The sequence below is a fragment of the Staurois parvus genome, unplaced genomic scaffold, assembly GCF_062004578.1.
Source record: "Staurois parvus isolate SC_StPar_1 unplaced genomic scaffold, SC_StPar_1.0 ptg000014l, whole genome shotgun sequence".
In the NCBI taxonomy this organism is placed as follows: Eukaryota; Metazoa; Chordata; class Amphibia; order Anura; family Ranidae; genus Staurois; species Staurois parvus.
Window position 1 is genome coordinate 4,313,484 of NW_028317810.1, and position 25,636 is coordinate 4,339,119.

The 25,636-nt window shown below is 43.4% G+C and overlaps 1 protein-coding gene across 3 annotated transcripts in view; it reads left to right on the plus strand.

Moving 5' to 3' along the window:
- The first annotated feature begins 10,501 nt into the window (after window positions 1-10,501).
- TRAFD1 (TRAF-type zinc finger domain containing 1) overlaps window positions 10,502-25,636 on the plus strand; it is a 53,761-nt gene continuing 38,626 nt past the window's right edge. The window contains exons 1-3 of one of the 3 annotated variants that reach the window (XM_089676962.1): window positions 10,502-10,601; window positions 23,850-23,900; window positions 25,389-25,524. In XM_089676962.1, coding sequence (XP_089533088.1) covers window positions 23,857-23,900; window positions 25,389-25,524 — 180 coding nt within the window. In that variant the 5' untranslated portion in view covers window positions 10,502-10,601; window positions 23,850-23,856. The other 2 variants (XM_089676969.1, XM_089676979.1) reach the window with 2 other exon arrangements.

Below are 25,636 nucleotides of genomic sequence, written 5' to 3' on the forward strand. Positions count from 1 at the left end.
TATTTTAAATAACAATCGGTTTTATACACAGAGACATTCACACCAGTGGCCTGCTGGAGGTCACTTTGTAGGACTCTGACAGTGCTCATCCTGTTCCTCCTTGCACAAAAGGAGCAGATACCGGTCCTACTGATGGGTTAAGGACCTTCTACGGTCCTGTCCAGCTCTCCTAGAGTAACTGCCTGTCTGCTGGAATCTCCTCCATGCTGCTCTTGAACCTGTGCCTGGAGACACAGCAAACCTTCTGGCAATGGCACATATTGATGTGCCATCCTGGAAGAGTTGTACTGCCTGTGCAATCTCTGTAGGGTCCAGGTATCTCCTCATTCTACCAGTAGTGACACTGACCCTAGCCAAATGCAAAACTAGTGAAAAACAGTCAGAAAAGATGAGTAGGGAAAAAAATGTCAGTGGCCTCCACCTGTAAACCATTCCTGTTTTGGGGGTTGTCTCATTATTGCGCCTGTTGCACCTGTTGTTAATTTCATTAACGCCAAAGCAGCTGAAACTGATTAACAACCCCCTCTGCTACTAAACTGACCAGATCAATATCCCAGAAGTTTAATTGACTTTATGCTATACTCTGATTAAAAAGTATTCCTTTAATTTTTTGAGCAGTGTACTTACATGCTCTGTGCAATTGAATTGCACAGAGCAGCCCTGAACCTCCTTTTCTCATGTCCCCTGCTGGCACTGCTGCTCTCCGGCGAATGACCCCACAGGAAACTGCTTCCTATGGGGGCACTCATTGGAGCCCCCTGCTCCATCATCACTCCCGCTGCCTCTGGAAAGCCTGGAAGACCAGGAAGTGAGGGGAGAGAGCTGCTGCAGATGTGCACAGCGCTAGATCAAAGGAGGGTCAATGAATGCATTGAGGTAAAAAAAATGTTTAGGCTTTATAACCACGTTAAGTCCAAGCTTGTACAACTTTTTTATTAGATTATTATGTGGAACTGTATAAAATGCTTAGCTGAAATCAAGATAGGCTAAGTCCACAGCACCACCCATAGCAATATAGTCAAAAATTCAGATTAGTCAGAGCACTTCCGCCTGGCAGTACTAGGGTTGTTGGTTCAAATCCCACCCACGGCAACACCTGCCTGGAGTTTACATGTTCTCCTTGTGCCTGCGTGGGTTTCCTCGGGGTACTCCGGTTTCCTTCAGCACTCCAAAGACATGCTGGTAGGTTAATTGGATCCTGTCTAAATTGGCCCTAGTATGTGTATGTACAGTATCTCCCAGAAGTGAGTACACCCCTCACATTATTGTAAATATTTTATTCTATCTTTTCATGTCAAAACACTGAAGAAATTACACTTTGCTACAATGTGATGTAGTGAGTGTACAGCTTGTATAACCGTGTAAATTTGCTGTCCCCTCAAAATAATTCAACACACAGCCATTAATGTCTAAACTGCTGGCAACAAAAGTGAGTCCACCCCTAAGTGAAAATGTCCAAATTGGGCCCAATTAGCCATTTTCCCTCCCCGGTATCATGTGATTCGTTAGTGTTACAAGGTCTCAGGTGTGAATGGGGAGCAGATGTGTTAAATTTGGTGTTATCGCTCTCACTCTCTCATACTGGTCACTGGAAGTTCAACATGGCACCTCATGGCAAAGAACTCTTTGAGGATCTGAAAAAAAGAATTGTTGCTGTACATAAAGATGGCCTAGGCCAGGGGTAGGTAACTTGCGGCTCTCTAGCTGTTGTGGAACTACATTTCCCATGAGGCATTGCAACATTACAAAACTGACAGTTACAGCTATGACTTGCAGAGGCATGGTAGTCTTGCAACATCTGGAAATCCGCAGGTTGCCTACCCTTGGCTTAGGCTATAAGAAGTTTACCAAGACCCTGAAACTGAGCTGCATCATGGTGGCCAAGACCATACAGCGGTTTAACAGGACAGGTTTCACTCAGAACAGGCCTCGCCATGGTCGACCAAAGAAGTTGAGTTCATGTGCTCAGCGTCATATCCAGAGGTTGTCTTTAGGAAATAGAGGTATGAGTGCTGCCAGCATTGCTGCAGAGGTTGAAGGGGTGGGGGGTCAGCCTGTCAGTGCTCAGACCATACGCTGCACACTGCATCAAATTGGTCTGCAAGCCTCTTCTAAATATATACAATAAAGTCTGCAAACAGTTTGCTGAAGACAAGCAGACAAAGGACATGAATTACTGGAACCATGTCCTGTAGTCTGATGAGACTAAGATAAACTGATTTGGTTCAGATGGTGTCAGGCGTGTGTGGCAGCAACCAGGTGAGGAGTACAAAGACAAGTGTCTTGCCTACAGTCAAGCATGGTGGTGGGAGTGTCATGGCCTGGGGCTGCATAAGTGCTACCTGCCCTGGGGAGCTACAGTTCATTGAGGGAAGCATGATTGCCAACATGTACTGTGACATACTGTAGCAGAGCATGATCCCCTCCCTTTGGAGACTGGGTCGCAGGGCAGTATTCCAACATGATAACGACCCCAAACACACCTCCAAGACAACCATTGTCTTGCTAAAGAAGCTGAGGGTAAAGGTGATGGACTGGCCCAGCATGTCTCCAGACCTAAACCCTATTGAGCATCTGTGGGACATCCTCAAACGGAAGGTGGAGGAGCGCAAGGTCTCTAACATCCACCAGCTCAGTGATGTCATCATGGAGGAGTGGAAGAGGACTCCAGTGGCAACCTGTGAAGCTCTGGTGAACTCCGTGCCCAAGAAGGTTAAGGCAGTGCTGGAAAATAATGGTGGCCACACAAAATATTGACACGTTGGGCCCAATCTTGACGTCTTCACTTAGGGGTGTACTCACTTTTGTTGCCAGCGGTTTAGACATTACTGGCTGTGTGTTGAGTTATTTTGAGGGGACAGCAAATTTACACTGTTATACAAGCTGTACACTCACTACTTTATATTGTAGCAAAGTGTAATTTCTTCAGTGCTTCTTCCTGAAAAGATATAATAAAATATTTACAAAAATTTGAGGGGTGTACTCACTTCTGTGAGATACTGTATGAATGTAAATTAGGGATCTTAGATTGTACACCCCTTGAGGGTTAGGGACTGATGTGAATGTACAATATATGTGTGTGTAAAGCACTGTGTAAATTGACAGCGCTATATAAGTACCTGAAATAAATAAATGAAATAATCTGCCATGAAAGCCATGCTGGTTTGGTTCGAGCAAGTTGTGTGTTTTTAAGTGATAAATGATTCTTCTTTTTAGGAGTGATTCCATTACCTTGACTGCAACTCACTCTTAAACTCACTGGCCAGCTTCTGCTTTTGCTACCCTTCTTGTGGATAGGTACAATATTAGATGTGCACCAGTCATGGGGAACTTCTGCTATTTGAAGAGATTGATTACCCACTTGTCCTCTTGAGGATTTACCCCCCTTCCTGACCAGGCCATTTTTTGCGTTACGGCGCTGCGTTACTTTAACTGACAATTGCGCGGTCTTGCAACGCTGCACCAAAATGAAATTTAAGTCCTTTTTTTCCCACAAATTGAGCTTTCTATTGGTGGTATTTGATCGCCTGTGTTTTTTTAAGTGGTTTATTTGAAAGCGTTTACAAATGGCGGTATAGATACTGGAATTTTTTTTACTAATAATGGTGACCATCAGCGACTTATAGCGGGACTGCAGGACTGTGTTGGACATTCTGACACTAGGGGGAACTGACATACCCAGTGACACCAATACAGTGATCAGTGCTAAAAAACAGCATTGACACTGTACTAATGGCACTGGGCAGGAAGGGATTAACATGATGGGCGATCAAAGGGTTAACTGTGTGCTGGGAGTGTTTTACTGGGGGGCGGTGTGTTAGTGCTTCACTGTAAGGACACTGCTCTGGATTGCTGTGTTGTGCAAAACCCCAAATCCACAATCTCAGAAAATTAGAATATTGTGAAAAGGTGCAATATTCTCGGCTCAAAGTGTCCCAATCTAATCAGCTAATTAAGCCATAACACCTACAAAGGGTTCCTGAGCCTCTAAATGGTCTCTCAGTCTGGCTCAGTAGGAATCACAATCATGGGAAAGACTGCTGACCTGACAGTTGTGCAGAAAACCATCATTGACACCCTTCATAAGGAGGGAAAGCCTCCAAAGGTAATTGCAAAAGAAGTTGGATGTTCCCAAAGTGCTGTATCAAAGCACATTAATAGAAAGTTATGTGGAAGGGAAAAGTGTGGAAGAAAAAGGTGCACAAGCAGCAGGGATGACCGCAGCCAGGAGAAGATTGTCAGGAAAAGGCCATTCTAAAGTGTTGGGGACTTTCACAAGGAGTGGATTGAGGCTGGAGTCAGTGCATCAAGAGCCACCACACACAGACGGATCCTGGACATGGGCTTCAAATGTTGTACTCCTCTTGTCAAGCTGCTCCTGAACAACAAGCAATGTCAGAAGCATCTTACCTGGGCTAAAGAAAAACAGACCTGGTCTGTTGCTCAGTGGTCCAAAGTCCTCTTTTCTGATGAGAGAAACTTTTGCATCTCATTTGGAAACCAAGGACCCAGAGTATGGAGGAAGAATGGAGAGGCACACACTGCAAGATGCTTGAAGTCCAGTGTGAAGTTTCCACAGTCTGTGTTGATTTGGGGAGCCATGTCTTCTGCTGGTGTTGGTCCACTGTGTTTCATTAAGTCCAGGGTCAACGCAGCCGTCTACCAGGAGATTTTGGAGCACTTCATGCTTCCTTCCGCAGACGAGCTTTATGGGGATGCTGACTTCGTTTTTCAGCAGGACTTGGCACTCGCCTGACCTGAACCCCATATAGAATCTATGGGGCATTGCCAAGAGAAAGATGAGAGACATGAGACCAAACAATGCAGAAGAGCGGAAGGCTGCTATTGAAGCATCCTGGTCTTCCATAACACCTCAGCAGTGCCACAGGCTGATAGCTTCCATGCCACGCCGCATTGAGGCAGTAATTGCTGCAAAAGGGACCCAAACCAAGTACTGAGTACGTATGCATGCTTATACTTTTCAGGGGTCCGATATTGTTCTATGTACAATCCTTGTTTTATTGATTGCATGTAGTATTCTAATTTTCTGAGATTGTGGATTTGGGGTTTTCATGAGCTGTAAGCCATAATCATCACAATTATGAAAAATCACGGCTTGAACTATCTTGCTTTGCATGTAATGAGTCTATCTCATATATTAGTTTCACCTTTTAAGTTGCATTACTGAAATAAATGAACTTTTGCATGATATTCTAATTTTTTGAGTTTCAACTGTATCTGCTATAGGGGGGCAGGGATGTGGTTACAAAAGATCCTTTTAATGGTCCAACAACTTTACCTTGAAGTTCTCTTAGAACTCTGGGATGAATACTACCAGGGCTTATTGCTTTATTAAACGTTAACCGTGTCAGTTCTTCTGCTAGCTTTGTTTCTAGAAATCATGAAAAGAAACCATCAGAACTACAACTAATATGATCCCCCACTTGTTATTGGTGGTGCAGTTTATTTCTGAGAAGACTGAACAGAAATAATAAGGTGGTTTACTACATCCAGGTCTCCCCCAACATAAGTGTTGTGCCCAGTTTTCATTTTAGTGATCCCATTGCATTTTCTCTTTCCATCACTAATGTACCTAAAAAAGGTTTGACCTTCTTTCTTAATAGATTTATCCATCCCCTACTCTTTCTGTGCTTTGATAGAACTGATAATGTGTTTGGCTTCCTTTTTGTATATTTTTATACACTTCACTTTCTGCCAGGGGCGGACTGACAACTCATGGGGCCCCTGTGTCCTTGCCCAAACTCAAAAAAGCCTATGAAAAAGGTACCAGGGGCATCTCATGGAGCCCCCTACTGACCCTGGGCCCTCGGGCAGTGCCCAAGTTTCCAAATGGTCAGTCCACCCATGCTTTCTGTTTACCTGAATATGCTATATGCTGATTTTTTTCTTTCTTACTATCCCCTATTTACATCTTTAATGAAACATGTTGCTTTTGTTCCATTTACTCCTATTAGGATTATCTATTTGCCTCAAGGGGATGGTGGGCTTTAACAGTGCCCACTTTTTAGTGACTACTCTCAATGTGCTCCAAACTTTTCATTAATTTTTTTTTAGAAATTCACCAATTTCAACAAAATTTGTGATTTGAAACCCAAAACTTTTGTTTTTGTTTATGATTTTTAAGTTTGTTTTTTTTAATATCAAACCAAAACCAACATTTTTTACTGTTTCAGAGAAACCCTATTCAGCACCGCTATTACATCCCTGGTCCCGCTTGTAATTGCAGTTTGAGAATTCCAGTTCATGGCGGCAGGGGAGAGCTCAATGTAGGAGCTCGTGGACGGAGCTCCGCTGTCTGACCTCCCCAGGCCTCCAAGCTTATCCCCTGGGGCATGTTAGAGCCCTGTGGTGGGGGACTTACCCGGTCTGGCGGCTCCCGGCGGAGGAGAGGCTGATGCGGGTGAGGGAAGAGAGAGGAGCGGCTGGAGACTGGTGAAGAGAGAGTCCCTGGACGCTGGGAGACGAGAGGGGCCGGCGCGATCACGTGACCGGCCGCAAGGCACCTCTGGGAAGATCGAGAAGCCGGCCGGCGTTTTGCAGGGAGAGAGCAGCGCCGACCTGTTTGCCGGTGGCCGACGCACTTTCCCCCTATCCCCCTAGTAACCCTGGAGCCTAATAGAAAGTGGAAAGAGAACCATCGAGACCTGGACAAGGAGTCTGAAGAGACCCTGGGGAGTTCCCCCCCATGAACAGACCCTCAGAGGAATCGAGTGAAAAGGCACTCATTGGAAGAAGACATAGAAGGAGGGTGAGTGACTATGAATGAAATGTGATTTGCATTTGAAGATTTATTGTGCTGCCCTCCAAGAAATAGAGTGTATGTGAAAGGGGGGACCCCTGGAGACTGTATAAAAGGTGGAAGAGGCTCGCAGAGAGAAGAAGAGAGGCTCAGGGGGAAGGAGGGGGAGAGGAGGGAAGGAAGAAGAGGAAGAAAAGAGAAAAAGAAAAACCAGCAGGGGGACAGGGCAGAGACTTGAAAGTTTAAAGAAATACTTTCCCACCCCACCCACGAACTTATAAAGGATTATAAGAAGGATAAGTGCCACAGAGAAAAATGAAAAACAAAAATGTAAAAGGAAGTGGGCTTAAAGGGTCCCAGACTGGCACAATTAAAAAATACACATCCCAAGGGAACATAACCCCAGAAAGCCCCCAGAGCAGATCTGAAAAAGGAGAAGCAGACCTTAGTATGGAAAGAAGCCCTAGAGTATCAATAGGCCCTGATACTAGTAATCAGCAAATATCAGGCAATACAGAGATGGAAAAAGATCTACAAATACCTAATAAAAAGGAAATGGCAGAAATGTTTAAAGAACTGGAGAAAACAATAAAACAAGAAATGGTAAACATTCGCAGTGATCTGGGACACCTCTTGGAGAGAGTTGAGGAAACGGAGGAGAAAGTTAAAGGTCAGACCCAGGCTATCTCTGAACTTGAAAAAGAACTAACTAATATAGGGAAAGCCCAAGAAAAACTGTTATATAAGGCTGAGATACAAGAAAATAAAGACAGGAAGAGAAACATCTTGATACGTGGGGTCTCAGAAAACTTAAAGGGAGAAAGTCTGCAAGAGGTGGTTTGTAAAATATTTAACACTATAACAGACAGCTCTGAAATGGAAAAGTCTAAAATAGAAGGAACCTTTAGAAAAGGAAAAATTCTGAGAATTCCAGTTAATATTAGGCATGTTGAAGTCACCCACAATTAAAACCTGGGACAAATCATTGGTCTTAAGGTGCACAACTACATCAACATTGCACTTTTGTTTGGCTTTCTTGACAATATTTAAAATGTGCCTTTAATCTTTGACAGTTAAAGGTATACAGCTAACTTCCTTTGACACTTCCACATGATTTCCTTAAGAAACACCTCTTACAATTTGAATCAATAAGAAGATGACTTCTCCTTTGATCCACAACACTTGCCTGGTTTGCAACTTCAGATAAAAAAGTTACTTTTGGCAAAATAATTTCTTTCTCAGGGACCTCCTTCCTAGACCAACTTGTATACATTTGTCTAGATCCTGGCGAATTAGAGAAATTGTGTCTGTATCATGTTACTGAGTAGCTTCAGAGAGACTTGTTTGAAAACTAGTTTTTCAGGCAAAGCTTGAAGACACTTGACATGGCACTGGTACTAATTTTCTCAGGCCTCTGTGGCCAGATGAAGAATCCCTATGCTGTTTGTGATGCAAAGAAAATATAGGAATGGTTATCCCTTGAGCTTGATGCTTAGATCTGCTATGTTCCCCACTTGGTGGGACATTGAGGGTATCAGTCATGATGCTCTGGACTGTAGTTAAAATAATGGGTTGATTTTGTTTGTAAAATAATACCCACCTAAGCCCTTTCCTTTTGGCTTTCTCTTTGAGTAATAACCATAACAGCTGTGAGGACACAGAGATCTGGTAGAGGAACCTACACATTGCCAGCGCCAATGCACTTGCATGATAACAGGGGTCCAGCATTCTCTAATTTAGTAGGCCCGGATGTGACTGATGATGTTAGATTACCTATTAGCTACAAGGAAAGGGTTACTGGGGTGTCCCCCAGGTGAGCAAACAATCAAATCAGGGTTAGCCAACATACCTTCCAAATGTGCACTCTAGGCTGATACATCGGTTCCCTTAGAAAGCAGGAGAGCAGTTAGTTACAGTAGAGCTGGGCCCTTTAGAACAACTATGCCATAGGAGACATTAACCCAACTGCTTCTCAGTACAATCGGAACTATACAATGAAATAGGGTTGTTGGGTCCAACAGGCAGCTGAGGGCAATTAGTTAATTTAATAAATTTTTTGTGTAACGGTGAACTTACACTTTGAATATAATACATTGAATCAAAATGACAGGTAATAAAGGTAAATTACAATTTGGCTTGTGTAGCAAATACGTAGGCTATATTTTTTTCCTATTCCCTAGAATTTTTTTTAACATGGATTTATAATTTAAAGTGGAGCTCCAGGCTCCCCCCAAGAAATGAATAGTCAGCAGCTACACATACTGTAGCTGCTGACTTTTAATATAAGGAAACTTAGGTGTCCAGGGATCCAGCAATGTCCCCACCTGAGACGATTCTTCAATTGGCTTCGGGTGCAGGTGCTGGAATCTGGCAGTGAAGCCTTTGCTGCTTCACAGCCTGTTTCCTACTGCACTAGTGCGAAGTGTGCCACACTTTAAGAATGGTCCCGCTGTCTTATGGCACCTGCGAAGTGTCCCAGAAGGCTGCTGGGGCAGGACAGGGCCGAACTCCCAGCTCAGATTGGCGCCGCGCATCTGACTGGAAGTAGGAGCATGTCAAAACCATGGACTTAAGACGTACGGCTTCTAACAGCCTCCTTACCCTTGATAACCTCATTTATGATGAAATGCGTAGGGTGGAGCTGGAGGCTGGCACGTCATGTCATGTACTTGCGCATGCACGCTCCTGCTTTTGGTGGATCGTTGGTGAGTGAAGCCTGGTGGAGCAGGGTGCATTATTTTGCTGAAAGAAGCCTCTGCCATTAGGGAATACCTTATCCACGAAGGGGTGTACTTGGTCAGCAACAATGTTTAGGTAGGTAGCAGGGGCGGACTGACAACTCATGGGGCCCACCGGCAATAGGGGATCATGGGGCTCCTGTGTCCTTGCCCAAACTCAGAAAAGCCTATGAAAAAGGTACCAGCGGCATCTCATGGGGCTCCCTACTGGCCCCGGGCCCTCAGGCAGTGCCCGAGTTTCCAAATGGTCAGTCCGCACCTGGTAGGTAGTATGTGTTAAAGTAACACCTACATGAATGGCAGGATCCAAGGTTTCCCAGCAGAACATTGCTCAAAACATCCCTCTGCCGGCTTGCCTTCTTCTCATACTTCATCCTGGTTCCATCCCTTGCCCAGATAAGGGACACACACGCACCCGGCCATCCTCATGATGTAAAAGCGATTCATCAGATCAGACCACCTTCTCTCATTGCTCTGTGGTCCAGTTCTGATGCTCATGTGTCCATTGGCTGTGGACTCAAGTGATCCCTCAGCATGGGCCCTGTGACCGATTTACAGCAACAAACTGCAATGTCCATTTTATCAATGCATCAACTTCAGGGACAACATGTTCACTCACTGCCTAATCTATCCCACAGATTTTCAGATGCCATTCTATATCTCCATTCAATGGCATCCTAAAATCTGTGGGATAGATTAGGCAGTGAGTGAACATGTCCCCGATTACACCGATCACCCATAAAATGATAAGTGAAATCAAGAACAGCGATTATCTCAAATCACCTGTCATCGTGTTGTGGGTGATCGGTGCAAATGTTTTGCTTTGCATTGATATAAAATGTATATTTGTAGACTCCTGGAACATAAACATTCATCCGATTTAGAAACAGAAAAAAACACCCCGCAATGACTAGGCCGGCCAATGGAAAGTCGTGTAGGGTGGGGCGGGCTTGGGTGTGACTGACAGCTCGGCGGACCAATGGCAGCAGAGGCCGGGGCTGGAGGCTGAGCTGTAGGAAGTAGCCGGATCCTGTTTGTCGTGCAGAGCCCGCGGTGGGGGAGAGGCGCTGCTGACAGTTGTGTGTTCCCGATCATTGCAGGAGGTAGGAGAAACGAAACTATTGTGTGTGTCTGATGACCGATCACCCGGCCGGCTGGGTCTGAGCACTGGGACCGGTCTGGGGTTGTGAGAGGGGATCACCCCGCACAGCGCTGGGCTGTGTATTAGACAGGAATCGGTTGGAGAACTACAAGTCCCAGCACTCCCGGCCAGTCTCTGAGCTCCACCTCTCATCCACAGGTAGGGTGTAATATGTGGGGTGCGGTGTGTCTCCTGTGTCTGGGGTGACTCCATAGACTGCCGTGTCATCATGGGTCAGGAGAGGGAGGAGGTGACTCAGGTTTACTAACAACCATCAGCACAACAAACCTGGAGACTCCTGTCTCCCTTCTCCAGGACCTGTCTCCTCCTCTCCAGGACCTGTCTCCCCCTCTCCAGGACCTGTCTCCTCCTCTCCAGGACCTGTCTCCCCCTCTCCAGGACCTGTCTCCCCCTCTCCAGGACCTGTCTCCCCCTCTCCAGGACCTGTCTCCCCCTCTCCAGGACCTGTCTCCCCCTCTCCAGGACCTGTCTCCCCCTCTCCAGGACCTGTCTCCCCCTCTCCAGGACCTGTCTCCCCCTCTCCAGGACCTGTCTCCCCCTCTGCATTGTCCTGGATCATCAACCCCCTGGGAAGTCATCCGACTCGTACAGAGTCCCTTTATTACATCCTCTCCAAAACAGCTGAAATTCCACATCAGGCTAACAAGTGTGACTGCCAATGTGACAGACACATAATCCTACATGAAGCTCATTGGCTACATGGGTATTCATTGTCTTGCTGACACTACATGTGTTTCAGTTGCTTTTTTTCTGCATCCAAAACACGCAGAAAGTAGGTGATATGGTTGTCAATGTCATCGTTCACAACCAGGGGCAGACTGACAACTCATTGGGCCCCCGGGCAATAGGGGATCATGGGGTGTCCTTGCCCAAACTAAAAAAAGCCTATGAAAAAGGTACCAGGGGCATCTCATTGGGCCCCCTACTGACCCCGGGCAGTGCCCGAGTTTCCAAATGGTCAGTCCACCCCTATTCACAACAGTGCTTGCAGTTCCAGTGCGTTCCGGAAGCAGAAAAAAAAGTAGAACACGCTGCATGTTTTTCTGCACAGAGCTGTACTGGAATGCACCAAAAACGCACGGGAACACACATGTACCTATTTAAATTGAAGAAAACGAGAGGGGAAAAATGAACTAGAATGTGTAAGAAATGCACTGACGTTTCTATAGTGTGAACGGTCCTTACAGTGGAGCTTGATATATATATTTTTTTCTATTAAAATAACAAACCTGTCATACTTGCCTGCTCTGTGTAATGGTTTTGCACAGAGCAGCCCCGGCTCTCCTCTCCTCTTCTTGGGCCCCCCCGCTGGCACTCTTGGTTTCTCCCACTTGATGAGTGACCCTATAGCAAGCATCTTCCTTCGGGGTCACTTGTGCATGCTCAATCTTGATCTTCCTCTGTCAGTTCACAGCGTGGCTCGACCCTGCCCCTTGCCTCTCCTCAGTGGCTGGCTATGATTGACAGCAGCGGAAGTCAGTGACTCTTGGTGCTGCCTCTGAGCCAATGAGGAGGGGGAGAGCCTCTGCTCTCATGCAAATCGCTAGGTTGGGGTCAGGTAAGTATAAGGGGGGCTGGGGGGAGAGCTGACCACAGAAGGTTTTTTTACCCTAATGAATTTAGGTAAAAAAAAAAAACCTAGCTTGAAAACCACTTTTAGCCTTGGTTCACACCAGATCCAACTTTGAAACCGTGCGACTTCACTTGAAGTCGTACAATTTCAAAGTCGCATGTCAGTGCAACATGGAAGACATCTGTGTGACTTCTTGCACAGATATCTATGTAAGTTGCACCTGAAATCGCAAAAAGTAGTGCAGGATCTGCCTTCAAAATCGGTGCGACTCCAGCTCCCAATTTGGTTCCATTGCGGACAATAAGGTGCGACTTGTCATGTGATTTGACAGTTTCAAATCGCATGACCAGTCACACCGGTGTGAACCAGGGCTTAAAGTAGAACCAAAGGCAATACTAATTTACCAGAAAAACCACTAGACACACCCAAACAGCAGGCGCATTTAGCGCTTCAGTGTTTATTTTAATGGCTAGAATAACTTAATATTTTGGCCAATGGAATGAAAGAATGCCCAAGCCTCTGACGCACCTAAACGTATTTGCAAAGCGTGGGTTTAGGCGCGTTTTCTTTTATGCTGATTTGTCCTCCCCTGGAACATAGGCATCCAGGGGAGGGAAAACATTTCCTGTGTACGTGAGGCCTCGTTGGTGACAACCCAAAATGGTCTTTTTTTAAGCCCTAGTTCACACTGATGCGTTCCAGAATTCGCAGCGTTTTCAGTGCAAATTCCGCACTGCATCAGAATTGTACCCCGTTCATGCGAACCGCTGCGGGTGTGTATGTTAAGTTAACAACACCCCAAAAGCGGTCTGCAAAAAGTGGTGCGATGGGCAGAATCAAATCGTAGAGGTGTGAATACCCATGCGATCCGATTTTAGTGCGGACCAAAAAAAGGGTCCTGCACGTTTTTGGTGTGGTGCAGATAGAGCCATACAAAATGTATGGCTCCAATCGCACCGCACACAAATCGCATGTGATTTGCACAGGAATGTGGTGCGGTTCCCGTGCGAATCACATGCGATGTACCGCACCGCATGTATGTGAACCCAGGCTTTAAGGAACTACACCCTCCCATCCTTTAAAGCCAAGGAAGCTGCCATCTTAAGCTGGCCATACACGGGTCAAATTCCGAAAGAATTCTCGTTTTTTAAGAATTTTCATTCGAATTTTACACCATTAGTGGGCCACAGAAACGTCCGATTTTTATGAAGCCATTGAATTTGAGTGATCAGGTATGTTGGAAATTTTTTGAAAAATGAACGAATTTCTAATCAATGATGGGAGAGTCGTGTGAGATATGTAATCGAAAAAGAAATGACATGAGCTGTGACCTGGAAAGAAAAGAAAATTCTTGGCCATCAAAAGAATTTCAGAATCAATGGTGGCACCATTGGATTACAAAACGCATGAAAGTTCAGATTTTCTAAAGAAAATTTGTGCGGAAACTGACCCATGTATGGCCTGCATTAGTCTCTGTTTGATCTACGACTGCCAAGTTGATGTTGCTGCACATGTGATCAGCTTTGACACCAGCAATTTGATGGTTTGACACTTTGGTTGAGAGTACAAGCAAATGTGACAGTTACAGTCCAGGCACGTGCTGGGAATCTTACTGTTTTTTGACACTGTTAAATCCCCCCCCCCTCTATACTCACCTGAGCCTGATCTTGATCCAGCGATGTGCATGAAAGCAGAGGCTCTCTTCTTCCTCATTGGCTCAGACACAGCAGTGAGAGTCATTGGCTTCCGCAGCTGTCACAGCCACTGAGGGAGTAGGGGGGGGGGCGGGACTGAGCCCTGCTCTCTGTGTCTATGGACACACACAGAGGTGGCTCAGGAGCCGGCCTGCACAAGTACCCCCATAGCTAGCTGCTTGCAATGGGGGCACTTGGCCAGGGAAGGAGCCAAGAGTGCCAACGGGGCGAGAGAAGAGGAGGATCCAGGCTGCTCTATGCAAAACCAGAGCAGGTAAATTAAATATATTCTTTTTATTTATGTATTTTTTTTACAATCACTTAAACTTTCTCTTTCAATGATAGTAGACCGGACAAATGGAGAGGGTGAATCTCCCCAATGGGGGGCGCAGACAACAATAAAAACCTGACAGGTGTTTTATTCCCTCTCCATTCTATCCAAAACTAATAATACTTCTAATAAAGAAAAAAAAAAAAAAAAAAGGTTTTGCCTTAATTGTTTAATTTCCTATATGGTGCTATAAGGGCTTACTTACATTAATGTCACCCTCTGACGAGCCCTCTGCAGTGGATCAATTTTTTTTATATTTTTTTATTGTATAACTAAAGCCAAAACGTTTTTTTTTTTAGTTTTGGACAGAGTGGAGAGGGATTAGAGCCCCTGTCAGGGTTTGTTGCTGTCTGTGTCCCCATTAAAGAGATTCACCCTCTCTTTTTTTTTTTATTTTTTTTTATTTACCATTATCTAATGAAAGTGAAGGTAAAGAAAATCCCAAATTTTGAGCTGTCCCCTGAAAAGTAATAGAGGAGAAATCTTCCAATGGGGACGCTAGGTCTAGTGACCTGGGGGTCCCCAATGGATTTCCTTATTCTGCAGGGATTTCCTCTCACTTCCTGTTTGGCTATGGGGCAGGAAGTGAAGGGAAATCTCCAAAATGGAACACAGATGGCAAAAAAAAAACAAAAACTGACGGGTTATAATCCTCCCTTGTCCTATCCAAAATCTAAAAAATAAAGGTTTTGCATATAGCTTTAGTTTAAAAAGGAGTTTGACCCCCCCCCCTCTCAAAAATTAAGTCAGCAGCTACAAATACTGTAGCTGCTGACTTTTAATACTAGGGCACTTGCCTGTCCAGGGATCCAGTGCTATCCTCACCCGAGCCATTTCTTCAATTGGCTGCCATCTTGACTAAGGGAAACTGGCAGTGAAGCCTTGAGGCTTCACAGCTGGTTTCCTACTGTGCATGCGTGAATTGCGCTGCGTTTTTGAGAATGGGCTGCAGTTTTTTGAGACCTGTGAAATGTCCCAGAAGGCTTTGGGGGGGGGGTAAAGGGAGGGGGGCTAAACATCTGGCTCAGTCAAAACCAGGTACACGCTCCCCCCCCAAAAGATGCCAAATGTGGCAGTGGATGGCAGGTAAGTGGAACTTCTACTTTTGGCTGGAACTCTGCTTTAGTTTTTGCCTCCAAGCAAAGCATTACAGCCGTGATGTGTATACCCCATAACACTGCCTTTGCAGCTTGGGGTGGTAAAAATGCAGCACAACTACCTGTTCTCACCGCCCTTCCAAACAAAATTATAAATTAGACCTTACTAGGTTCTGTTCACACCTGTGCACCTTTGCTGCACTAAAAGGCACCTTCCTAGCGCATCAAAAGTGCATGCAAAATAGTCTCCTAAATAAACCTATGTAACGGTTCACATCTGTGCGCTGCATTTTTTACAGTGCGCTGCGTTTTGGAAAATCCTGCTTGCTGCATACTCTTTTGGTGTGTTTTTTGAGTTACATGGCAATTTTTCCCAGCTGACCGGGAATGAAAACGTATGTAAAATGCATTATGTATTGCATTTATTGCAAGCATAATATGCATTTTCAAAGACCACATCTGTGTGTTATAAAATGCAGTACGCAAACGGGCCCTCAATACATGCTGGTGGGGTAATCAAAATAGGTCATTGTGTATGTAGGGCCAGGGATTTATTCGTTTTATGTATTTTTTTAAAAATAAATTTATATAGCCCTGACAATTTATACTGTGCATTTTATACATTATAGGAGTAGGACCATCCAATCTGAGAAGACTTTTCATTCATTGAGAAAAAGCAAAATGTTCACAGAATGGCGCCCATGCCGAGCAGGTGACCTCCTGCGCTCAGCATGCAGTAGGGCAGCCGTTGGGCACAGGATCCAGCAGATAGCCACAATCACTCTAGTAGTGGTACCTTATACAGTGATATCCAGCTTCCATGGGGATCCCACAGGCATGGTACACACATACTTACATTGGTCCAAGCTGAATCAATGTAGCTATGTAAAAATTGCTATACCTGGACTTCCGCTTTAAATAGATGAGATTTTGGATGTTTGGAAGCATTGTAGAGTATAGAGCTACAAAACCCTCAGGTGTCAACGAGGTCTTAAAATACAATGTGTGTGTGTGTATATGTATATATGTGTGTGTTTTGTACAGTGTAGAGAATTGGTAAATGTCAAATGTTTCTTCTTGTTTTTATTTTTATTTTTTGTGTGCGTTGTGCGTCCTGTTCCAGAGACGCTACAGAAAGTGAGAGGAAATCTTTTCAATGGTGACCAGGAAAGAAAGAGAGTGAAAGGGGAACATAGACGTAGGCTTGTTCACACCATGTCAGTTGGGCTGCATTGATCTGTATAGGTCAACGCTGCTTCAATGAAAGGCACATGAACACACAAAAAAATAAAATGTTTTCTATGAGTCCTGTTCATCATACACATGCTGTGGCTTTTGTAATTTGCTCAGTGAGCTCCCGAACCTCTCCTTTTCCCCAACACTTCTGTCTGTCTAGAACAAGCGGTGCACATCGGTTGCAGTCATATACAGCTCTATGCACACTCCAATTTGTACAATCCATGTTTAGAGCTTTTTTGTTACCGATTAGTGTGAGAATAGCCTAACTACTAGGCATGTTTAGTACTTGAATGTTTTTTTTTTTTGTCTTTTTTGTCAATGGCCAGAATAAACTAATATTCTGGCCAATGAAAAAAACAAATGCCCAAGTGCTTGATGTACCAGAATGCGTTTTTGAAGCAACTTTTCTTCTGCTAGTAGAAAAGCGTTTACAAAAGCCTCATTTTGCAAGAAGGCTTAAGATCCCGGTCGCACTGGGTGCGACTTGGCATGCGGTTTGCATGCCATGTGACTTGCAAATTGCATGCCAAGTCACACCCTATTGTCGGCAATTACAGCAGTCATAGCGGTGCGGTTCCGACTTTGACGGAGCCGCACCGATTTCTAAAGTAGTGCATGCACTACTTCTGGTACGATTTGCATAGACATCTGTGTTAATGTCTTGCAAATCGCACCACAAATCGCAATGACATACCAACTTTGAAATTGTGAGACATACAGTGAAGTCGCATGATTTCAAAGTCAGGCTCCATGTGTAAAGCAGAACTAAACCCTCCAGTTGCTTTCCGCCAAAGAAGCCATCATCTATTTGATCTGCAGTTTTTTTTGTTTTTGTTAGTCATGAGTTTTTTTTCCATATTAAGTGTATATCATTGATTACATTTTTTTTTCTTTTTTTAAAAGCCAGATGTTGCTGTCACCTTACTCTGTTTAATTCTCGCCTAGGCGAGTCACCAGGACAGGTGTGTCCCTTGGAAAATTGCTGAACCAGTATGTGTGTGACCTGCTTGGCTGAGTGGTGTGACAGACTTGTACAAATTACAAGGTTGTCTGTACAGAATTAAATCCTTTGGAAAGTGAAGATTGAAATGTATATAATCAAACTCTTCCTTTTTTTTTTTTTTTTTTTTTATCTAAACCTCTGCTTTAAGCATTACTTTGTGTACTTTTTCTGTATATCTTTATTCATATGTGAGCTGTCCATTTTATTAATTGCGAAAGGCTTTAGTATATTCTCCTTTTTTGTTTTGTTTTTTTGGGCACTCCCTGAATGACTTAAAAAGTATGTATTCATGTCTATACAGGTTAAACTTGTTCTAGGTTTGACTGATCTATGCAGTTTTCAGGCGCCGGCCCCAATAAGAAAAATGAAAATCTTTCAGGTTACCATCACACACGGAAGCACTTGGGTGCTCAGTAGATGCGCATGCTGAGCAGCCAAATCAAGCTCCGATGCCCGCTCCATGAGGCTCCATTCATACCTGGGTGTTTTGGGATTGCGGCAGAATTGCTGCGATTCTGCCCGCGATCTCAAAATGCACTACAATCACAAAACTCAGGTCCAGGTGCCATTATTTTCAATGGCACCTAAAGCTGGTGCGATTTTGGTGTGAATAATCGCACAGCAAACGTGGCAAATCTCATCTTGTGAAACTTGTCGCCCAAAATAAATTTCTGCTTCTTTTTTGGTGACCAGCTTCATCTGATGTGATTTGCTGTGCGATAAATCGCAGCAAAACTGCACTGCATTTTAGGTGTCATTGAAAATAATGGCGCCTGCACCTGCGCTTTGATATTGTGAGCAGAAGTGCAGTAATTGTACCTTGATCTTGAAGCGCCCAGGTGTGAATTGAGCCTTAGTACCGATTCACAATGATGTGATCTAAAAGGCATAGATTCAGATGGCATCTGAAAATACGATGTGTTATATGAAGGATGTTCACATCTCTCCGGTGTGATTTTGATCCAGTTAAAAAAAAAAAAAAAGTGATGCTTTCCAAACTTTCACAGCTTAGTAGCATTCTGAGAAAACTGTTCACATAGGGTGTGATTCATAGCCAGACTTGCATAAAAGTGGCTAGAAGACAGATTTTAATCGCATCTGAACCACTGAACAGCTACCTTTTTGACAATCGCACTGAAAACTGACGTGAAAATCGCACCGCATAAATGCAGCAGGTCTAAATGTAAAAAAATAACCCTGCCCAGTGCCCAGAGCTGCATGTCCCGGACATCAGGCGATATGATTTGCACATCCCTGACGTGTGTTATTTGTTTTTATGTGTTTGGCCAGCTTTAAGGGATTCAGGGCCCGGTATACTTAAGTGTTAGGCACGGTTCATTACTGTGATGCGATATTCAGTGTGATTATGTAGTGCGACATTGTATGTGGTTAGCATACTCTATGGAGCCTAACTGCTCTGAAATTGCACCAAAGTAGCACAGGAACCTTTTCCAAAATTGCACCACGTTGATTTGAATGGGCACCATTGAAAATAATGTGGTTTTTTTTTCCCTTGCCATGTAATACTGTGTGACTCAAGTCGCATCCGAAATCGCACCAGTGTAAACCAGTACTTAATTGGGGTATAGTGTTCACTTTTTTTTTTTCTTAATAGACATGCACATGACTGTTTAAAGTGTGTGCAAACGTAGTTCTTCCTGTTCACTTTGCTAACGCTTAATATGTAAATCAAATTCTAGCTAATGTGAGGTTATTACTGTTAAGGCTAGGTTCTCCCTCAAGCAGTGCAGATTCCATCAGTTTTCAAGTGCCAATTCAGGGAGCACCTACAGTGCAATTCAGATGAGGTTCAGCTTAGATAGCAATGGCATTTTCCTCTGATGTTCAGACAGTTGCAATTTTGGATTAATGCTCTTGGTTTCTCTCCACTCCAAAGTCACACACAACCCTTGGTTTAATCCAATACTTTTTGAACAGAGGAGAGATGTGGGGTCGAACAGAGGAGAGATGTGGGGTCTAACAGATCCCAGATCACTCAGTCAAGAGTAGCTGTCACTGCCCATGCTATAACAAGGGATGTTGCTCATCCCTAGTGATAGCAATAAAGTTTAAAAAAAAAAAAAAATTTTATAGAGACTGAAAAAAATTTCAAAAATTTAAAATTTTCTAATGTGTCCTGCCCCCTGGGTTCACACTCAAAGGTGAACGCACGCATCAATCCCGCATTCGTGGCTAAATAACAATCGCGCAAAACGTGATGTATGACCAGAAATGCCTGGGTGAGAGAAATGATTCTACCACCAGACCTCCTGTTTAACTCTAAACTGGTAAGCCGTGAAGGCTTTTAAAGTGTTGCCCATGGATAATTAAATGTACGTAGTTTAATGTTGTTCCACAGGCGTGCACAATTTTAGTGTGACATGTTTGGTATCAATTTACGCTTCATATCATCTTTTTATATATTACCAAAAAAACTTGGCATTATATTGTTTGTGTGCACTAAAATTCATTAAAATGTATGTTTTCCAAAAAAATTTGCATTTTAAAAAACACTGTACAAATACCATGTGAGTTAAAAAAAAAAAAAAGTAACACTCACCATTTTATTCTCTAGGGCTGCTGCTTGAAAAGATATATAATGTTTGGGGGTTCTAGGTAATTTTCTAGCAAAAAATACTGATTTTTACATGTAAACACAAAAATGTCAGCATAGGCCTGGTCTTCAAGTGGGTAAATTTGTAGCGGTGGGGTTGGTCCTCACCTTTTTTTTTTTTTTTTTGCTTCAAAAAGCTTATAAATGGAACTTCTAGCACTAAATATAATTAGATACCTTATGCCTTATCTCCATTTTAAGCTAAAATAGGACTCTTAACTGCCGTTTTACCTTTTCTGAATGAATTACTAATGAATTTACCTAATTACTGTTCTGAGAAATTGTCATCCCTTGGGATTGAAGTCAGGACTAGGCTTTTTTAAAATGTGGAATTTCTCTTTGACTTGACCTGTCTTATTTTGAGTTTAAAGTGGAGCTCCACCCAAAGGGGAAATGCTGCTTTAAGGACTGCTCCCCCCCCTCCTCATTAAGGATTGGCATCTTTGGGGAGTGGGGGCGGAGTGGGTACCCAAATTTGACAGGTACCCGCTCCCACTGCGATTGGAAACGGAAGGTGTCCTCCCTCCCTGTAGTCTTTTTGGGACACGTGACAGGTCCCAGAAGACTACAGGACCATTCACAAAGCGCAGCGCTGCTCACGCATGCACAGTCACAGCCGGGTGCCCACACTGAAGATGCCTGCATACAGGACGGCCAGTGAAACGAGCTGCGGGGGACAGTTAAGTGGCTATTTTTTAAAAGTCAACAGCTACAGTTTTTGTAGCTGCTGACTTTTATTTTTTGATAGGTCAGGTGGAACTCCGCTTTAGGGGCACATGTACACTGCAGCTCCTAAACTGACGTTCAGGTGCTGTTGAGTGTTTTTTTTTTTTCAGCAGCCCCTGAACTTTCCTTCATGTTTTCCTATGTGTCCTTGTACACATAGTAGTTTACAGGCAGTTGAGTTTACAGTCATTTTCTTGAACGCACCAAAATTCTGTTCTGGAGTAGATTTTACCGGCGTTTCAAACGCTTGTAAATGCGTGTAAACGCAGTTAACAGTGTTTACAAGCGTTTGAGTTTAGATGTGTTTTTTGACAGGTTAACATCCAGATGCTGTCCAGAGCCTTTTTTATGCATCAAAATGCATGCAAAGCATTTTCCATGTATTCAAATGGACCTGGTACACCAGCGCAGTCAGTTCCAGGTTTCGCGTGAAGGAAAAAATGGTAGAACGTGCTGCATTATGCTCATAATGGGATCCATAGTGAATACAACCAGAAAAGACAGGTAATCTCAACACATACTGCTCTCTATTTCTCTCAAAATGTCTGAAATAGTTAATTAGTTAAAATTTTTCAATGCATTCTGGGCATTTGGGAAAGTCTCCTGAGGTTATCAATTAAAAACGCTTCTAAATGCAAATGCACATAAACACAGTATGCAAACACAGCTAAACTGATGTTTTTTAACCTACGTTTTCTAGCAGTCAGTTTCCAGCGGTCAGAAGAGTTTTCCAAACACCCCGTGTACATGAGCCCTAAATCAGGAGTAAACTCATTGGTTGGGGGTAAGCCTAAAGCTGAATATACACTAGTAGAATTTCTTTTGAAAATTTTCTAATCATTAGTAGGGTTAAATAAACTTACTTGTTTTCAACCACAGTGAGTGCTGACTCATATATATGTGGATTGGATGCGGTTCAAACCACATCCAATCCACTTGACATTGAAATAACATTGCTTCCTATGGTGCCTGTTCACATATGTTCGGTGCAGTTTGAAAAAGAGTCCTGCCCGATTTCTGAGCAGTGCGGTCCGGTTCAGGTGCGGATTACAGGCTGTTGACTTTTATAGGAAACGTTTCTAAACTGCACGTGTGAACAGGATAAAGTCCTGACCTAATCCTGTCCTGAACCTGAAGTAAACCTGACATGAACCTGTGAACAGCTGCTGTATCCATTAGCTGTGAAACCTGAGCTTCAATCCGCACCTCACATGGCCGTACATGTGTGAATCAGCTCTGACAGGACAACTCAAAGGAGCAGGATGGAAAAACGTTCTTAAACAGTGTATGTGATTTGCCCTTTGGAAAATGACATTCATTCCAAAATAAAATTTTAAAAGCAAACAAAATTTTGAACATTAACCAAACCGTCGAATGTACTGAGATGTTTTGTGTAACTTTTTGTACAAGTTTTTGTTTGAAAATCTTAGTGTAAAGGCAACTTTAGCCATAACCTGCCAATATGCACACTGGACTAGCAGATTATGGCACCTGCCTTATCTCCTATGCTGTCCTCCAGCGATGACGGGTCGAAGATCCTGTCACAGCTGCATCCCCTGCTGATTCTTCCTGGTCCCCTGGTGATCCTTTTCAGCTAGTCATGATGTAACTTCTGTGCATGTGTGCAGGCGTTACATTGTTTTCAGCATCTAGCTCTATTCTTAGCAGACTGAAAACTGAGCTGGACTGTACAGGTACATGTGCTGTGCAGTGTACACTGAAAACAGTCACCAGGAGGAGGAAAGGATTTTTTTTTTTTTTTTTTTTGAGACTTTACAGCAATTCTTTTCTTTTTAAATAACAAACATGCTATACTTGCCTACTGTGTGCAGTGGTTTTCGCACAGAGCAGCCCGGATCCTCTTCTTCTCAGGTCCCCCGCTGGCTCTCCTGGCCCTTCCCTCCTGTTGAGTGCCCCATAGCAAGCAGCTTCCTATGGGGGCACCCGCTGCTCCGTGTGTCCATTAACACACAGAGCCACGGCTTGCCCCCCCTCTCCTAATTGGCTGACTGGCTGTGATTGACAGCAGCGGGAACCAATGCCAATTGCTGTCTCAGCCAATGAGGAGGCAGAGACCCGGGACAGCGGAGGCTGTAGTGCACATTGCTGGATCGTGATGAGGCTCAGGTGTGTATTGAGGGGGCTGGAAGTGCTGCTGCACACAGGTTTTTTTACCTTTATGCATGGAATGCATGAAGGTAAAAAACCTTGAGCCTTTACAAACAATTTAAATGTATCTTCTGCCAAAAACCTCTACTTCCTGCTGATCTTTTTTTAGCATGTATAATTCTGATGTACATTCACAGGTCCCCTGACATTTTGCTGTGGAATTATCCAAAACAGAATTTATTGACCTCTCATTATTTGCAAACTGTCCATGCATAAAATCAACCCATGCAAGTATACTCTCCCCATCATGCTTCACATTTGAGATAAGGTTTTGTTGTTATCCAGCAAGTTGTTTTAATCAAACACAATTTTGTGATTTCTGTAAATATTCTAATTGACTGGTTGTAATGGGTTATAACACCTTGCATGAAGATGTTTGAGTTGGGTGCATTGCTAACAAAAAATTGTCAAGTTTATTGCAAGCTGTGTATATTATATTCAAGGAAAATGAAGTTTTTTGGTATAATCTTTCTTTGTATATCTTTCGCATTCTTCTTTTTTTTTTTTTTTTTTCACTGCTTTTGTAATGTTTTTCCTTTAAACTACGGCAGGTCTTTAATGCATACCATGTTTCAAAAGACGTCAGTGCTAAATAAATAGAAATGCCTTTTCGATTTTCAGAAGTATGTGCCTTGTGTACAGTACTTGTTTAACAGCAATAGGTTTCCCAGAATTGACTCATAACATTTCTCTGCCTTTAGAAAGTGAAAGTGATAGCAACTCTTCTTCTGTTCTGTTTACAGACTGATCATGGCTTCCAGCACTGAACAGGAGACGCGTCTGTGTGGAAACTGGTAAGCACTTTTATTGTTTTGTTTACAGCACATTGTTACTGGTGGTGACCAGGCTTGAGAGATCTATAGTTGTGGAGTAGCTGGTCTCTGTTTACAGGAATGATAGAAACTAGTATAAAAGTGGTAGCCACATGAGCATGTATCATTTATTGTCCTCCACCTCCCTGGCTGATGGCTTCTGAAATAATAATGCTATAGACCGTTGTCAAAGGTAGCTTTTACAAATAAACATGTTATATCAAACTTTTCCTTTTTGCAAATACAGGACAAAGTAAAGGTTAACTCTAGATTCCTGTCCTCCCTAGCAGCATTTGTGCAACTACCAAAACTGGAGAAAGAAAGCCCTGTGTAAGCTCCAAATGGACTTTTTAGAGCTTACACAGCACTCATGGACTCCTTCCCAAGCCCAATATGTCAACACTGACTATTCTGAGGCACCAGTGCAAAAAATGCAGCGTAATAATATAAAATAAATATTAAATATGCATTAATCTTGCTCTGTGACAAAGAAATACCATATAAGTGCATATTCTGTGCTCAAAATGTATTGCTTTAAATACAACACAATAACGCACGCTTCCTCTTATTCCTCATAACACCATGCGTTATCTGAATTCTATCCACTGTGCGTTTTATCTAATAATAGTGTCCCAATACAAATCTTGGTGAACCGTCCCTTTAAGACTCAGTGCTCCAAGTGCTAATGTGCAATTTCTTCTCTGTATATATTCATCCAGTGATATCGTGTGACCCCCCCCCCCCCCAGTGTTAGATCCACCCCCGACACACTTATGTGCTCACCTTGTGGTTTGACCCGAACCGTCAGGTCAAACCTCGCCTTTCCCTTTAACCCGGGCGGATATACTGATGTATCAAACTCCAACTCCTCCTGCAGCTCCAAACTCCAAAACGCACCACTTGGATGTTGACCCGAACCGCCGAGTCAAAAGCGCGCCATTCCCTTTAACCCAGGCAGGTTTGCTGGTATATATATCCAACTCCTCCTGCTCCTCCAAACTCCAAAACGCACCACAGAAAATGGAAAAAAATACTCCAGATGGTGAAGTAAATCAAATCATTGTAAACTTTATTAAAACTCTTAAAATCTCCCACTCACATTTATTTGTGTGCTTCTGGGACACTACAGGATCAATATCTCTTTGTATAGTAATTTTGTGAATGAAACTGCATTGGATCCCCTATCCAAGATGGCGGTACGTACACTTTCGGTTATGTCTTGACATCATCTACGTCATGTGACTTCATCAGGAGCATATAAACCACATTAGTAAGAAAAGTAGAGCTAAGAGGAGCCCTGCGGTCAGGGTGTTCTTTGCGAGAGACGTAGGGTTGACCTAAGTATGAGTGGATGGGGAGAAACATTTTTTTACCTACCATTATGTTTGTGTGAAAATTAGTGTTTTAACATTACATTGTTACTGTTTAATGACAACTTTTATTAATTACTATGGTTTGTCTTCTCTCTAGTAAACACGACATCCCTGTAATCAATTTCACTATCCATGAGATTCACTGTCAACGCAATATCCGCATATGCAAGATATGCAAAGAGCCAGTTCCTAGCAGCGACATGGAGGAGCACATAGCCATGGAACATGTCCCGGTAATGACCAAATAGTTGCATCCTCTTAAAAGTAGAATGCCAGCCCACATTCTTCTAGTTCTGATTATTGAGGCAGCATTTTTTTCCTCTACTAGGTTGTAAATGCAGTCTG